The following is a 17,750-nucleotide window of genomic DNA, read 5'->3' on the forward strand; positions in this document are numbered from 1 at the left end:
TTCTCCGGCAGTGAGTCATAATTTCCTCGAAGGGTGCTGGAATTAATCAGTGACGGCTGATCTTTACAATACGAAGGCCTCTCGTGTTGACGGAGTAGTTGGCCCTGGAGGTGGAGGATTTCCGAGCCTTGGGCACCCAGAGGAAGAGCCCCATCTCAGGGGTCCAGCACGGCTTCCTAGGCGGCCTCTGTGGGGCGTTTAGGGTGAAACAGGAAGCTGCAGGGTCGCCCTCTGTGCCTGTCTCCAGGTCGGCTCTGCTGTGCGCGGGGTTTGCCTTCCATTGGCCGAGTCGGGCCAGAGGGTAGACACTCCCTTGGGGAAGAATGTCTGGTTTTACTTTGGAGACAGCGTGGCCTGGGTGGAAAGGGGCTGAGGGCCATCACAGGCGTGTCGTGCGAGGATGAGAAGGGCGTTCGTGATGCCCCAGCGACGCGCTACAGCAGACATCGGACGTGGCCCGGCTGGGGGGGGGGCGGTGTCTGCCAGCCTTTCGTCCTGTGTTCATGAAGGTGACCTGCTGCTGCTCCTTCCCTTTCTCTCTGTGAGCTCCTCGCTCAATTCCTCCTGCTCACCTGCCTTTCTTTTCTCCCCAGTTTGCCATGTGGGTGGACGCTGTTATATTTGTCTTCAGCTTGGAGGATGAGATAAGTTTCCAGACGGTCTACCACTACTACAGCCGGATGGCCAACTACCGGAACACGAGTGAGATTCCGCTGGTCCTGGTGGGAACCCAGGGTGAGTGGTGCCCGAGGGCAGGTTGTGCTTCTGTGGCTCCAGCAGTTGAGCAGTAAGTGATTCCTGGCCTGTGTTTTCAGAGTGGAGGGGTTTGGAAACGGTTTAAAGAAGCAGTAATTTCCTACTGAAGGCTCCCTTTTTCCAGTGAGCATCCATGAAATTGAAACTGTCACGCTTCCTGATTTGATTCAGTGGAGAAATCACTTGGCAACTTCAAAACAAAACACCCCCCCTACACCCCCAAGTGCTTGAATTTCTATACTAGGATATCTTAATTCTCTCTGTTACAAAATAATATATAAGCGCCCTAAAAGGTTCTTTATGTTAACCTTTGCACCTTTAATACTGATTTCTGGTATAATGCAGAGTTTTGTTTTATTCTGCTCTACTTCTTCATGTCTTATGATCTGTATCTCATTTGTAGCATAGAAAGCATAGAATCTTACCATGTGGGTAGGTTTTGTGGTTTTTTCTAGGTCACTTAATTAAAACTTGGTCTTTGCGTAAAACGACATCACTTACTATGCCCTTGATCATAGGTTCATTGATATGCTGGTACCTGCCATTGGGGACTTAACTAAGGGTCGTTCGCAATGTTTTTAAAAGTCAGATGAAGGTTAACTTTACAGCTGCTTTGTCAGAAAAATGGGGAACTTAGAAAATATAATCATGTCAAGAAACACTGGATTTTCCTTTCATTTTTTGGTGCAGGTTCTGTTTTTGTTAATTCCTTTAGAGTGAGCACATCTGGTCTGCCCTTGCATGCCCTGATGTAAGACTTTTCCAAATAAGAAACCAGCTGTGTCAAGCAAGCAAGAACAATTAGCTGTGTGCGTGGCACCAGATCTAATATAACTGAGAGCTCTGGCGGGGTAATCTGCTGCCTTGGCAGGATAAGCCTGAATCGTGGAGTGGGTATGTGTGTTGGGAGAAAAAAGTGTGGAATAAACTAAAGTCATCTGCTCAGGGTGCTAGATGTAAAATGCGAGGGTTGGGTTTTCATGGAGAGAACTTCATTGCCAATCCCCACACCCCTTTTCTTTTGGCTGCATCGGGTCTTTGTTGCTGTGCGCGGGCTTTCTCTAGTTGTAGTGAGCTGGGGCTACTCTTCGTCGCGGTGTGGTGGCTTCTCTTGTTGTGGAGCACAGGCTCTAGGCGCACGGGCTCAGTAGTTGTGGCTCGTGGGCTCTAGAGCACAGGCTCTGTAGTTACGATGCATGGGCTTAGTTGCTCCGCAGCATGTGGGATCTTCCCGGCCCAGGGCTCGAACCCCTGTCCCCTGCATCGGCAGGCGGATTCTTAACCACTGCGCCACCAGGGAAGTCCCTCCTCTTTTTTTTTTTTTTTTTTTTTTTTTAATAGCATATATGTCGTGGCCAGCGGTCTCACACCTGAAATCTTCAGAGCAGAGGTGGATTTAGACCAACATGGGACGTGAGAGGTTTTTTATGCCCAAAGCGCCCTCTAGTGGTCACTGGGAGACAAGGCACGCCAGTAAAAAGCCCTTGGTTCTTGTTAGGACGTACAGAATTGGCATATTTGAGTTGGCCTCCTGAAAATTCTTAATACGTAATATTTTACAGTGGGCAGCTCGTCTAAAGCAGACCTTGCTTCAAGCTGCCTTGAAATCGACATTGAGGCAGTTAATTTCCAGTAAGTGCCTCTTCCTGCAGGCCTACCGAGGGCATTTCTGAGCCAAAGCAGGGTCTGTATGGGCGGCTCCTTGCCAGCCGCCTGGGTTCAGGGGATCTGTGTTCAGGTTGCAGAATGCCTTTCTTCGGTGGACTCACCGGGATAAAGGGCAGGTAGGTTTTCAATCCAGGCCAGAAAGGTAATTTGATCAGTTTATTGTCTTTCCTACACAGCAGTGTTTTGGGTAGTAGGGGTGGCGAGTCTGGGGTCCCTGCACGGGGCCGTGCAAACCCCGCATCACTCCCTCCAGGCTGCTGTTGACCTGGACGCTACCAGGCCCATCCGTGGACACACCAGTGTCGAGTGCGTGGTTGCTTTTGTTCCTGATATTTCCACATGTGGCCAGCTTTCCTGAGGTCCTGCTGGGATTGCAGATGCATATCTCTCCCTGCTCCTGACCTTGGAGATAAGTGCAGCCTCTGTGTCTCCCGCCCCAGCTGAAGGAAGGCACATCTTCACCTCCCACCAGGATGGTGGATGGTCTGTGTCTCAGGGAGGCCCCGGGATGGCTCCACAGAGGCTCTGGGGAAGCCCTGATGTGGAGGAGGCGACCCCCTTTTATTCCCTCTAGTTTTATAAGCACCTGTCGATTGGGGGCCATGTACCTGCAAGGTACATCTGGGAGCTTGCACCCAACGAGCCCCTGGGAGCACTGATGGAGGGCTTGTTCACTGTCCCCTCATATTCATTTGTGAGACCTGTTTGGACTTCAGCAAAGCCATGTCCCAAAGGAGCAGGACAGGAATGTTATCAATTAGGGACGGTCCTCATCTGAGGGCTCCTCTTGGTCATCAACCAGACCTCTAATTCCCAGAGCACCCTAGAAGCCCCCATGGCAGGAAGGTGGAGTGAGTGTGGGCTTCTGGAAGGTTCCACCCTTAGGTACCATTAGCTCGTTTCGCTTTCTGTGAAGCCACGCTTGTCCTGCTGCTGTACAGGCTGCGTGGCGTGCCAGAGACAATGGCTGAGGGGATCTCAGCATTCCCTCCCAGCTGGTCGGGGCTGGTGGCCTCGAGGTAGGAGATTATGGGATGGAGAAGATGAACAAGAATTAAGATAATTCCTGAAGGGTACGTGGGGTGTGGGGCCTTACCCAGAGGTGGGAGGACGTGTTCTCTCCCGGGTACCAACGGGGAGCTGGAGGATGTTCCTAAGAGGACGAGGTGATGGTCTGATGTCTCTTAAACATCTGTTTTAAAGACTTGAAGACCACATTGATTGGAGAGCGAAGCCCGAGCTGTAAAAAGATGCAGAGTCACAAGAGGAATGAAAAATAAGACTAGAAGAGCATTCAAGTGTAGGGTCTGTTTCTGACACATGACAACATATCTTGGAAGGAAGCTGAGATGGGAAGGAGGGCCTGGGGGATTACGGGGTCAGGATAAATCTGAAGCTGGATTCATGCTCTGTGGCGTGTATTTTCTAGTTTATACCAAAGCACTGGAAAATTCTGGGTTTCTAACTTTTTTTCTACTGTTTTCTTAAAATATGTTTACACCTTAAAAAAAAAAAAAACTTCGTTTCCTTAAATGTTATGAAAATCCAAGTCATATTTCTTATTCTGTAAGATAAGAAGACAGGCCGAGATACTGTTTGAAAAAATCCCTCTAACAGGCCCTGCCAGGGAATGTTCTGGAACATCTAATTGAGGTGGCTCCAGTCATTGTCAGGGGAAGGGTCCTGAATCATAGTTTCTCTAGGAGTAATTCAGAACTATAGGTTAAACCTATTCCATGGAACTAGGAAAAAAAGAAAAAATAGGGAGTAAGGAAAAGAGAAAGAGGGGGAAAAAAATCAATAAATTATTCCCTCAAGATGTCCCTTTTGTTTACTACTTCCAGAAATTTGAGTGCCTCAGGCACTTCCTGTGCAACAGCAAACATTTAAAAGGTTGTCACTGTCTTGTGTGACTTATACTGCTTTTCCCTGAACTAGTACAGAAAATCCCATTGGCAGGTTTTTGGTTAAAGAGATGTTGAGTGTTTCCTGTAACTCAGGAGCTTTTGTGCCCTCGGGGAAAATTCCACATCAGGAGCAGCCCTGTAAAGTGTGTGTTGTCGCAGGGTAGCACGCCGGCCAGAGCGTCTCAGCCCGTCCTCTGGTCCTGTGTGCGGGGCGTGTGGCTGCCCCCCAGTTACTCAGTAGTAACAGAATAAACGGGGAGGGGGAGGGGGCCTCGTGGATGCCGAGCTGAAAAAAAAAGAAGGGCTGCGTTTCTTTTTATTAGGAAACTAGTGGCTGGTGCCTGACATGTGTTTCGCGGCTCAGATGCCCCCATCTGTACACAGGTCCTGAAGGAGGTGAGGGGTGTCTCCCAGCCAAGCCATCTTTTTTTTTTTTTTTTTTTTTGATGTGGACCACTTTTAAAGTCTTTATTGAATTTGTTACAATACTGCTTCTATTTTATGTTCTGGTTTTTTTTGGCCCCAAAGCATGTGGGATCTCAGCTCCCCCACCAGGGATCGAACCCGCACCCCGTGCCTTGGAAGGCGAAGTCTTAACCACTGGACCGCCAGGGAGGTCCCCAACCCGAGCCACCTGTTAAGAGCCAACGTGGTTCGCACACTAGTCTGCGACACCCCCTCCAGTGCCCCAGGCCCCCTCCCACTCCTGCCTCGCCCTTGGGTCCCCCTTAAACGCTAGGCGCTCTGCCGGCCCCCGCCCCAGGCACCCTCCCCCACCTGCCACCTGCTGCAGGTGTGGCTTCTCTGACCCCTGCCCTGTGACCCAGCTCCTACCCTACATCCCATCCTACACCCATCGTCCTTCCTCGTTTCTGTCTTACTTATTTTCCGCCTCCCTCCCCAGCTGACCTAATGCCCCCTCTGTGAGAGCACAGATTTTTGTCCCTCTTGTTCCCTGGGGGGCACCCCTATGCCTAGAACTGGGCCAGGCACCCAACAGGGCTCCGTGAGCCTGTGTCCAGAGGGCAGAGGGAGGGCGTGCGTTTCCTGGGTGCCATGTGCCGAGAAGGTCACCGCACATAGTGACCGTGTGGTTTTCCTTGTTAAAGCATTTTCCTCTGGAGCCACATTTCACTCTTACTCTTTCCTTCTGGTCTTTGGGGACATTCTTTTATTTCATATTCAGAAGCAGGACCCTCTGAAGCACCTGATCGTTGTGGTGTCTGGGATGATGGTTTTGGGGATGAACGATGTTGTGAAAACTCCAGGTCCTGAAAAGAATCCCAGCGGTGCTGAGCGTGGGGCAGTTGTTGAGCTCCTGGGGGCCGTGAGTGGCGGGACGTCCCCAGGCCACTCGTGGTCACCATGTCGCCGCTTCTTGTCGGTCTGTTGCAGATGCCATCAGCTCCACCAACCCGCGGGTCATCGACGATGCCAGGGCGCGGAAGCTCTCCAGCGACCTCAAGAGGTGCACGTACTACGAGACGTGCGCCACGTACGGGCTGAACGTGGAGAGGGTCTTCCAGGACGGTAAATACTCATGCTGTGCATGCAGCATCCATTCACCTCACACCGGTCACTGGTCCACGCGGATGACGTGACCTCGAGCGCTCCCTGCAAGGAGGGGACCCTCAGCCCCGGGTCGCGTTCAGGGGATGTGCTGAGCATCCACCCTAAAACAAACAGACCTGTGTGTACCATTGGTGACCTCTTTGTGCACAGGATGAAGCATTTCTCAAATGGTTATTTACGCACAGGACGTGTCAGACATACACACGCATCATTTCTGCTTCGCTGTAGATGCTCATTCTTTATTCAGCCTCATTTTAAAAAATAAGGTTTAAATATTTCATGCTAGGTTTGGAGGAGAGTAAGCAGAAAGGAGAGAGAGTCACGTTTGGCCAGAAGTAACTACGCCTGAGGACCAGTGGCTGGGAGTGAGCGCCAGCATTTGGGAATTGTGTCTTTGCCTCCTTCTTGACCCCTCACCTCCAGGACAGCCACCCCTCAGGCGGGAAATTCTCCTGGCGGAGCAGAGGTTTCCCCCGCCGTACACAGCTGTGGTGGCAGACCTCAGGCCAGGAGGGCCGGGGACAGAGCAGGTGGGGATGAGCGGGAGGTGGGGGGAGGGTCTGTAGCAGGGAAGGTGGTCTCTGGTCTAGCGGGGTCGGGGAGGGTCTGGGGTAGGTTAGCGTCAAAGACCCGGGAGAAGGATGCTCCCAGCAGAGGGTTCTGTTCTGATGGGAGTCATGGGGAATAAATCCTAGGCCCCCTCCTCTTCTGGGTTAATCTGGTTTAGACCTACCTCTGCATCCCCAGCTCTGTGCGGGGGCTTGTTGGGGGCTGAGCCGGGCAGCCAGGCTTGGTCTCCTTGGAGGCTGCCCTTGCTCCTGGGGTCGTGGAGGCCTTGCCCTGGGGAGACTGTTAATGCCAGGAAGAGTAGTAATGGTGGGGTGCTCCCAGCACTTCCCCAAACCGGGCAGGTTATGCTTTTTTTTTTTAATGTCCAAACGAGCTTTCAGAGGAAATTATAGGAATTCCACACTCTCGCCATTTTATTAAATTTAAAAGATTGTGTCCATTTTTTAACTTTGCATTTTCTTCCACTTTCCTTAGCAGCCAGTTCCTTTTCTAAGCTTGCCGTCTCTTTCCTCTTATCCGCCTCCCAGATAATTATCAACCTTTTCTATTTTTGAGCACATTTATCCTATTTAGTCCCTGTATGTCACATTCCTTACCACCTCGCCCAGCTCAGGAGTCTACCGAGAACAGCCCCCAGCCCCCAGGGCTCTGCGTCCCCTTTGTCCTTTACCGCACATTTACGTGGGCCTCCTTGGGCCCTGCCCACCCGTGCTGGGGAGCAGACCCCACTTGAAAGCCGTGCAGGGCCAGTATCTGCAGCTCCTTGAACGTTAGTGACACCGTGAAGAATGACGCAAGGAAGGCTGTGGGGCTCTCCGGAGGAGTGGGCTCCAGTGGGCGAGGTCGCCGTTTGCTCCGAATAGTGGAAACTCCAGTGATGGTTAAAGTGGAGTATTAACAGATGAAAGGTCTCCAAACTAGGGCCCAGGGGCCAAATCTGGCCAACAGCCTGTTTCTATAAACAGACTTTTCTGTTTACAGGCTGCGCGAGGGGTGGGCTGGGCTGCTCTTGGGTGTTGCCACAGAGTTGAGTGGTTCCAGCGGGACCTTTTGGCCAAGAAAGCCTGAGATACGCTGTGGCCTTTTACAGAAAGTCTGCCCATCCCTGACGTAGAGGATCGGCATTTAGTTGCGTGGATGAGTTTCTTCTCCACAGTGATTGCTTTCCTTGTACATTGATGGAGGTTTGCAAATGTGAACTTCCCATAAATAAATGGACTCCTCTTATACATAGTAAGTTAACTAGTACTCAGCGATGACAAGTTATGGAGCTTCCCTGCCCAGCATGCAGAGGATCCGAGGCAGGCACCAGTGTGCTGGGGACACTTCTCTGTCATCCTCAAGCTGGAAGCTGGCAAGGGGAGCGTGAGGAAGGGCCTTTCCAAAAGTCATTGGTTAAAATACCAGCGTTTCCTTGCTGTGACAACTCCTCAGTGATTCCACTGGTGGACCATATTACACTCGAAGTGTGAGTTTTCACAGGCTTGCGAGATTTCCAGAACATTTTGTTGTTATGTTAGAAACGATCCATTCCCGTTGAGTATTTGGATTGTACAAAGTCTGCAAAGGGAATAACATCCATGATCCTGCAACTTCTGTGACTGTTGTGATTTTATTCTTAAAATATTTTTATTTACATGAAGGTAAAGTTTCTAAAATAAAATTGTGGTTCCTCTGCATATTTTATGTGGTAGTTAGATGGTAAACATTTTTATGTGTTAATCGTAAACTCTTGAATTGTTAGTGGTAAAAGTAGTGTTTAACCGAATGGGGAAGATACTCAGTACTTGGAAATCATTAGCAATAACCATCCATTTTAATCTTCAAAGGAAGAAAAGAAAAAACAAACAAAAAAACTTGGAAGGTTTATAGCTAAAGAACTGAGGGCTCAGAAAAGTCATGTACCTTGACCAAAGGTACTCGCGTGGATTGGACCCCAGTCTTGGGAGTGGGGAGCCTAGAGCCTTAACCATTTTGTCATTAAAACAGAGCATCTGGGTCCTGCCCACGTACCTGGGGCAGGCTGGGGCCAGGGTACACTTTCACTGCACAGGTTCACTGCCAACTCACGGACTCGGTTTTTCTGGATATCTTTGTTGACTTCAGGGCTTTCTCTATGCTCTAGGGCTTACTTTTATTTGTGTACTTTTTATATCTTTGCATGGTAGAAAAATTTTTTAAAAAGCCTGTGACTTCTGTGTAACCGTTAGCTTATCCATCAAAGAAGCATCCAGACCTGGTGTGTTACCCCAGCTCCGACCTCCACGTGCTCTTGCAGGCCGAGCCCCCGATCAGCTGGCTGCCCAGCTCTACTTTGTAAGAGACCAGGGACCTTAGTCTTTGCCTCTTTAACTGTCCTAAAACAGAAGACAGAATGTGAAAATAATGGACAAACAGGATGGTTTTGCTGGTGTAGTCACATAGCTCCTGGAAGGTGATTCAGGAGGGAGGTTCTGTTAGCTTCTCGGTATCAGGAGGAAGCGAAGCAGGTTGGTTGTTGCGTTCGTTCATTCATTCCCTTAGTTGAGCACCAGTCTTCCTCATGCCTGGAAGCACAGTCAGGGCCCCTGTCTTGGTGAAGTGGAAGTCCAGCAGGGAAGATAAACTTAGAACAGTCACCCAGCAATGCAGGCGACATCTTGCCTGGGGGCGGAGAAGAGGTCGTGCCGGACGAGGGTGCTTTCCGTCGCCCCTGCTCGACAGCCTGGGGTCACCCTCTGCTTCTTAGTTTGTGTAGCTTGTGGAGCAGAATGATCTGGCCTGCACAGGGGGTTCCTGTAAGTCAGATTCACCTTTTGAGAATTAATACACTCATTGCTTTTTACTTAATCTGGGCAGCTGAATCTGGCTTGGGGCCTGGTTACCCATCTGTTTGTCTGGGTTCCCAGAAGGGCCCTACGGGGCCCACCCCATGTCTCTCAGTCCCATTCTGTGCTGCTTTGTTTGCCCCTGGCCATGTCTGGGAGAGGAACTGCAGGCTGTTGTATTTTTAATACTACAGTCATTTCTGTGTTTGGCATTCAATTTTTGAAAGTCCCTGGTCATTTGTCCAGATTAGGGCCTGGATACATGCAGAAACAGGATTGCAGCAAATAAAGTTCATTCTCGGCAGGTATCGTTTCTCTGGCGCTGTAATTTTTTTTTCTTTTTTTTTAAAAGAAAAGTGTCACTTTCTATAAAGGGAATGAGGTCTGAGTGGCCAGAGCCCTTGCAGTGAGCATGTCTTTCATGGCGTTCTAGTTCAGCCTCTGGGCAGGTAAAGGAAGGTGGTGTTGCTGGTGGGAGTTTTCAAGCGAGGCATTCAGTGGTAACCTAAAATAAACACCACTTAACGACAAGAGTAAATTCTTCCCTCAGAAGACCAAGCAGGGCTGAAAGGTAGTGAAAAGTCATTGGTGTGGGTGGTGAAAGCGCCCCTTGGAGGATGTGCCATCTTGGGAGCAAGAAAGTCTTCACAATAGAGCAGCCATGATTTTAGTTTCCTGGGGTTGGGTTTTGGAAATTGTGGATTTTAGTCACTCTTTGAACACTTTTAAATATCTCGCCTTATATCGGGTGTCCGTGTTTGTAGCTTGTCTTGCCGAGCGTGACAGTGGTGTGTAATGGACATGTGATAAGCATAGTGATTTGTGTCACAGAGCAGTTATCTTAGCCTAGGGATGAGGGAGGATCCGTTTTTTGTTTGTTTTGGCGTTTTGTGGAAGAGAGCTGATGGACCTCTAAGGTTTGGGCGGTATATTTTATAATTTTTAAATCATGGCATCTGGCTTGCATATTTTAAAGATCTCTGATACCTAAAGAAGAGTGGCTTCCCTTTATACAGAATGCGAAGTAGAACCAGCTGGTGGTACAGAACACCGTTTTGTCTTTCCCTTACCTAAGCTGCTTGGTGCCCTTCCCCTCCCTCCTTCCCTCCCTCCCTCCCCCACCCCCAGAATGAGTTGATGTAGATTTATATGAATCGTAAACAGTATTGTTTTATATATAGGATGTTCTGTTATTCCTCCCAGCATCAGTTGTACGCAGAATTTAATATTCTTGCTCATACATTCTAAAGTTGTAGTCATTTGTTAAATCCTAATTCAAAGCATCTTATTATACACATTAAGGCATACTCCCCACTAAAGGTTTAACTTCTTAAGCTTGTATTCATTGAACAGTAGGAAACCTACCTGCAAAATTTTGCTCTGAGAATAATTGGTGGACCCGCTCAAGATCCATATAGACCAAGATGTAGATAAATTGCAGATTGCCATCCTGCTTAATTCTCCCCAAGGCTGCTGGATTTTGTCACTGGGTTGTTTGTCAAGGATAGTTCAGTCATCTCATGTGGGAGACCTTTTGTTCTAGGATGGATCTGCTTTATTTATATTAAAAGAAACAATTTAGTTTTAGGTACACGTGGTTGGAAAAGCTGGGCAATAATAGCATCTGAAGGTCTCTGTCTGCCTATTGCTAGACCTTCTGCTTACTGAGGCTTCTCCTCCAGTTGTCCTGGGGGTGGACGTTTATCTATAGCAGTCCCCATCCTAGGAAGATTCATGTCAGTCTTTTGACACCATCACCCAGCTCTTTCTTTCTTTTTTTTTCTTTTTAATTGGGGTATAGTTGCTTTACAGTGTTATGTTAGTTTCTGCTGTACAATGAAGTGAATCAGCTGTATGTATACATACATCCCTATATCCCCTCCCTCTTGGACCTCCCTCCCCCCCACCCCACCTCCCCATCCCACCCATCTGGGTCACCACAGAGCACCCAGCTGAGTTCCCTGTGCTATACAGTAGGCTCCCCTTAGCTGTCTGTTTTACACAGATGGTCGTGTATATATGTCAATCCCAATCTCCTAATTCATCCCACCCCAGCTCTTCAGATTTGTGCTGCAGTCAACATTCTGGAAAGCGCTTTTGTAGAAGCTGTTCTACTTGGGTTTCACGCCTGCGGGGGGTCAGCTCCCTCCTGCCGAGGCCTGAGCCCCGAGAGATTGCAGACCTGCCCAGGGTCCTGTGGTACCGCACACGGCCTCAGTTTGCTTTCCAGCCTTTGCTTCCAAAGACTGAAACCCTGATGTACAGAGAATCCCCTTTCACATGAAACGTCTGCAGCTGCTTGGCCCTAATTACAGGAGTGTCCAGTACAAGGGTAGCTGTATTAATGAGCCCAGTTTGTGCAACCTAATTGCATGTGTTAGGGCATCAGTAAGTGTAAGCAATCTTCTGGGCTTTTCTCCCCAGTGTGGCATCATCTGGCACCGTTTTGTCTTTCTTACATCACAGTCTTCTGTTCTTCCTGTTGAGGGATGTGTCGGGCCTATTCCATTCTTTCCTGGAACCAGCTTAATTTTCACCGACAGCGTGGCCTATTTTGTTATTTGTAGTGTTGCTGTTGTTTTTCTCCTTTTTTTTATTATGTTAGAGATTAGATTGGAGCCAATTTACTGTTTTATATATATATATATATGTTTTCTTTTCCAAAAGAGTACTTTCAAAAATAAGATTTTTCATGTTCAAAAGCAAGCCATGTGTGTCCATCTGGCATTTAATATATATCGAAAAGGTGAACTAATTAAGTCATTAAGTGTCATTAAGTATCTGTTAATATGTACTTGTTTTTTTTTTTTTTTTTTTGCGGTACGCGGGCCTCTCACTGCTGTGGCCTCTCCCGTTGCGGAGCACAGGCTCCGGACGCGCAGGCTCAGCGGCCATGGCTCACGGGCCCAGCCGCTCCGCGGCATGTGGGATCTTCCCGGACCGGGACACGAACCCGTGTCCCCCGCATCAGCAGGCGGACTCTCAACCACTGCGCCACCAGGGAAGCCCAATATGTACTTTTTTATCATTTGTAATAATGGCTAATGTTTATATTGCAGTTTAAAGGCTTATGATGTAAGGCAGTAGATCTTACGAGGCCTGATTTGTAGTTGGGAGGCACATTCTCTGAGGGGTTGGCTTCCTGAAGTCACATCGTATGGCTGGTGTCAGGCCCGCGTGTCCATTTTCTGTTTTCACTTCACCTCTGTGCCCATCACTGTCACTGTGCCCACACCTACCCCACCCACTCTCACTGCCCTCTTTGCAGTGGAAAGTTGTATGTGCAGGACTTCCTGGGACAGATGGTTGGTTAGTGTGTATTAGGATGGGGCAAAAAAGGTTCAGCTGCTTAAATTACACTTTTTAAAGGGGTTTACTAGTTTAAAACTTCCCTAGAAGAGGGATGACGTGAAAAAAGTTACCTCCCTAAGTCTTACGTAGCACTCCGTGGTGATGCTAAGGTGGGGGTCAAAAGCGAAGGAAAACAGTCATCAGGTTCCTCTCAAGTTAACTGGTTAAGTCTTACAAGGCGGTCTTGACCCTGGCTTTGCGGCTGCCCTGATGTCATCGTTAACCGCAGGTGTCTTTGGCTGTCACTGCCTGGTAGCTTTTAACATGGTCTCATTCCCTGGAAATCAGAATCTGCAAGTTGTTTCCAAAAGAGCCGTACCTGGCCCGTCGTGGATCATCTCTCACCAAACTGAAAATATCCCGAGCACTAAGTAGACTTTTGATTGAGCCTGTGAGTGGAGGGGGTGTGGAGTGATTAAGGATATGTAGGCTCGGGGAGGTGGTTTTCCTTGCGCTGTAACCCTCATGTACGTTTGGGTGAGAAAGTGTGTAAATGATTTATAGTAACTATTTTTATGAAACATGACATTGTCAGTACCGCTTATATATGCATTTTCAAATGCAGTGAATTTCTTAACCAGGGAAGCTTTCTCTGTAACAGGGTTAAATCACACATCGAAGTAATGAATGAATGCCAGAAGTAAAATAGCAACACTTGGTGTAGTAAACTGTATTCTCAGAGGTAACAAAAACAAAAGAAAAACAGAAGAACTTTTGAGTTACTTTACTGTTCTTAGAAAAAAATCTTTGAGCTCAAAAGTTCTTAGGGGTGGGAAGTTTTCCACACATGTGTTCCAGGTGAGCCCGGTGCGTCTGGCACGTGATCTCTAACCAGATCTTCCAAACACGGTGAACAGGTAGGGAATGTATCAAGGTGGGACCGGTGACTGGGCTGCACCGAGCAGTCCGGGGCTAAGAGGTGATGACCCTTGAATAACTCAAGTGTTTTAAAACATGATTATTGTCACCGGTATGAAATCAGCTCGTTCCTTATTTGGAGTCTCTTTGCCTAGAAGTTGCCCTTTTTAAGAATTTATCTCCCATCATGTTCAGTGGACCCAGAGGTCCACTGATAATTCCTTTTAAAGAGGAATTATCTCCTTGGAACATTGACTGATTTGCTTAAAATCACTTATCCAAAATGACAATTTTTAGGTAGGGGGGAATTTCTAAATTATCAGTGTGGTTCATACTCCACAGACTGCAGCTACTGGCCTTAACAATACGGAATCAGGTGTGAAATGATAATTCTTAAACTAGTTTCTGATATGAGTAGAAGGAACCATTACAAGGAGAGGCATTTTAATTCTTTAAAAAAATAACATAGAAGTCATCTGAAAATCTTTATCAAGATTGATGATATTATAAACAGCGAGAGACAGTAAGCCATCTTTTATCTCATGGTGTCGTGGAATGTTGTGTTGATAGAGGCTTGGATCTTTTCTGGCAGTTTCTTACCCTGAGTCTGGACTTGTCATGCTGTGCTTCTCTTGGGAGCATTGAGTGGGTCCCAGTGTTCGTGTACGTGCACAGAAATGCCTGAGTTAACTCTCACACTACCAACACGAGGCCATTAAACACACTATTAGTATATGTGCTGTGTTTTGATTTTCATGTTAAGAGCCTATCTTTTGCTCAGAGAATTAATTTTATCAATGCCATAGAAAATGGTTCTTTTAATACTTTGCCGCACTGTGGCATCAGAGCTGTGTTTTGCCCCAGGATTCCTCTTAATGACTTTAGCCAGCTTGAATTAGCTTGATGTATCATTAATGCATACAAATGGCTTTTATTTTTGTTCATAATCAGTTCATAATGCCACGGCATTCTGCTCTTTCTAATGTTTTTAAGATGATTAAACGGTGATGTATTTTTTGACCTATTTAACCCTCCACAGAATCTCTGATCAAAAGAATATGAAGATGTCACTTAACTAGGATAGTCAGAAGTTGTTACGATCTGTAGCTGATGTTTCCAAGTTATTTTGAAGTCTTCTATTTATTTTATAACATTTTTTCCCTTATAGAGCATGGACATAGCCAGATTTTTTTTTATTGAAGTGTAGCTGATTTACAGTGTTGTTTAATTTCTGCAAAGTGATTCAGTTATATATATATTCAGTTATATATGTATTCAGTTATATATATATATATTCAGTTATATGTATATGTATACACACACACACTTTTCTTTATATTCTTTTCCATTATGGTTTATTACAGGATATTGAATATAGTTCCCTGTGCTATACAGAAGGACCTTGTTGTTTATCGATTCTGTATATAATAGCTCACATCTGCTAATCCCAACTTCCCACTCTGTCCCTCCCCCCACTGCCCTCCCCCTTGGCAACCACAAGTCTGTTTTCTGACATAGCCAGATTTTGAGTAACCTATACTCATTGAGGAACTGCCCACTACCCACTAGGTTAGCAGCACCAAATTGGTTCAGTTCGTGAAAGACAAAAGTAATCCTCAAAGGAGGTTGACTTTTAGTTAGTTGTGAGATGCTTTGATACGAGAAAGCATAGCTTCTCTCTGTGGACTTGGGTGTTTTTTACATGCTGCTTGCCAGGTGAACCTGGCCAGACACTGGCTCCAAGAGTGAGTGGGGGAGCCAGGCTTGGAGCAGATGGTGGGCCCCCCAAAGACCGGGCTCTGGAGTCTGGAGCTAGTTTGTGTATTTAGTGCAGAGCCATTGGAAGTTTTGTGAAGAGGAGAATGATGCATTAACACTTCTATCAGTGATCATCCCTGATTTGGGGAAAAGTAAACTGTGAAAAGCGGATTGTAAGTTTGTCTACAAGAGACACGGATGTAAAAACTTTGATGAGTAAGTTGGGTTTTGTGAGACTTGCCAAAGAAAAGAGAGAGATGATTTTTAAAGGTTATGAAATATGGAAATAAATACCACCCGGAAGACCACCACCCACTGGCTATTATCATTAAGGCCTGGGAAGGGAGGTGTACATGGATGCCCACATGTTTGAAAAAATGGATTCTCGGGCATTCTGATGTTTTACAACCTTTTTCACAAAAATACTTTTTCTACAAAATAGTTTCTAATTTTTGCACTGCATTCGTTGAGTGACTGTGACAACTTTTTGACCCAGTCCTCTATTAGCCATTTTGTGACCCCCTCCCTCCATTTATTTATTGTTTTAGAATTAATGCTTCAGTGGTTGGCTCTTTGCCTAAAGCTGCATCTCCATCCTTTATCATTTCTTTAGGACACACCTCCAGACTTGAGACTGCTGGTCGGCGACTTGCATAGCTTTAAAGCTTTTGGTCCTTGTGGTTTGATAGCCTTAACCTTCTGGGGAGTCTGTATCAACTCAGGTTTCCTCCGTCAGGTGTCCTTTTTCTGCACTCTGGCCACCGTGGATATTTTCATTTTAAAAGCGCTTATTGTTTATAGAGAAAATAATCATAACTTCTAGTTTTTTCCAAATATTACTTTCAGTAGGTCTGTCCCTTAATAATAATAATAATAATAATAAAAAGCTTATTTGTTAGGAGGTAGCAGCCAGTTTCGTGGCTGGGATGACACGTGGGGAGCAGGGGGTCCTTGCTGTTCTCACAGACATGCCCTCTCAGGTGTACCAGGTGGGTTCTCTGAGCGCCCAGCTCCCCAGAGGGCAGCCGGGCCCAGAGCCTGGTCCCCAGACCCGTGCAGAGCTGTGACTTCAGCAGCTGGATGTCGGAAGTGCAGTGTTCCCTCAAACTTTCTCACCAGCGCTGCCTGTGTCACTGTGGAGACAGACCCCCGGTGTGAAGTGACTTCTGAGGGAAGCAGAGGGAACACCCAGGTCCTTGGGTTGGGACCTGCCCCTCATTTCCTTCCAGGGACGGGGCTTCAGAGCAGGGCAGCCGCGGGGCAGGTCCCTGGGCTACCATTTTGGGCCCTCCTCCTGGGGTTGGGCTTGGAACTTCATCTCGACCCATGTTTCCCAGATGCTCGAAGCACATCCTCCCTTTGGGGGAACATAAAACTCTTATTTCATTATCAAGTGTCTGAAATGTCAACATTTGCGAACCCACACGAGTCACTGCTATGAACACGGAAGAAAGCAAACATAAGCATGTGCTCTTTTCACACCGTGTCCTGGGCACCTGTGTCAGCCGCCGGCAGCACAGGTGGTGCTGCCTGATTTTCTGTCTCTGCAGGTCCCCCAGGTGCTGCCGTGTTCAGTCACACGCCCTTCAGTGGGCGCACGAGGGACCTGCAAGCCTGTACTTAAATATGTGATTAATAAACAGCAGTCAGCCCTAAAAGAAAAGAGAACCTAAGGTGTGCTCATCGGGAGTCGTCTGGCCAGCTACCGTGTCACCCGGCCCCAGGTGCCACCCCCTTAGAGGGCTGTGCGGCTCTTTCCCTTGTGCGTGTCTCTGTCTGCAGGGGGCGCTGCCACCCGACCCTGGCCAGCTGTGCTCCACGTGCAGCCATAGTTCAAGGAGGAATGTTTTGTCTGCGGACTTTGGCACTTCGGGAAACTCCCTCATATTTAACTTGGTGTGTAAACCAAAGGAAAAAATACTGAGCGCCAGTGCAGTCGCCTAGATGTTAGGGAGAACTCCCATCCATGCACCAGGATTTCAATATTAAATGAAATGCCCAGGTGTCTTCTGCATTTAAATTCATTTCTTGCCTGACCTGCGGGCTTGTAGAATTTCACGTCCGGAAGGACCTGAGACGCTGTCCCGCTCAACCGCTCGCTTTACCGACGAGCAGGCAGGGCCCCTGGGGCCGGTTCCGCCAGGGAGGAAGCTTAGTAGCAAAGCAGAAGCTGGAAGTTTGATCTGCGTCTCTTGCCTGCACAGTTCTACTTCTGTCCTGAAAATGTTATACTCAAAAGCCGCTGATTACATTTTAAACCTGGTAGTGAACGGAAATGCTCCTTTAAGCGGTCATTATTTTCAATACAGTGTAGGCCATTTCACCAGTGAGGGATCTTGGCTTAGATGCAGTGCTGTAATTATAAATTATAATATTTCGGATAAACTGTCTAATAAAAACACATTCACACAGACTGTTTTCTTTATGTGATAGAATATGTGGGTAATAGAATGAGATCTGTGACAGGATCTCTGAGATCCAATGAAAATGTAGCAAAAGGAAA

General features: G+C 47.4%; 1 protein-coding gene across 6 annotated transcripts in view; it reads left to right on the top strand.

Moving 5' to 3' along the window:
• AGAP1 (ArfGAP with GTPase domain, ankyrin repeat and PH domain 1) overlaps positions 1-17,750 on the top strand; it is a 566,346-nt gene that overhangs the window by 226,475 nt on the left and 322,121 nt on the right. For all 6 annotated transcript variants that reach the window (XM_081243347.1, XM_081243348.1, XM_081243351.1 and 3 more), the window contains exons 5-6: positions 594-735; positions 5,727-5,861. In XM_081243347.1, coding sequence (XP_081099473.1) covers positions 594-735; positions 5,727-5,861 — 277 coding nt within the window. The remainder of the gene's footprint in view (positions 1-593; positions 736-5,726; positions 5,862-17,750) is intronic.

The sequence above is a fragment of the Mesoplodon bidens genome (genome assembly GCF_964165515.1).
Source record: "Mesoplodon bidens genome assembly, chromosome: 8".
NCBI classification, from domain to species: domain Eukaryota; kingdom Metazoa; phylum Chordata; class Mammalia; order Artiodactyla; family Ziphiidae; genus Mesoplodon; species Mesoplodon bidens.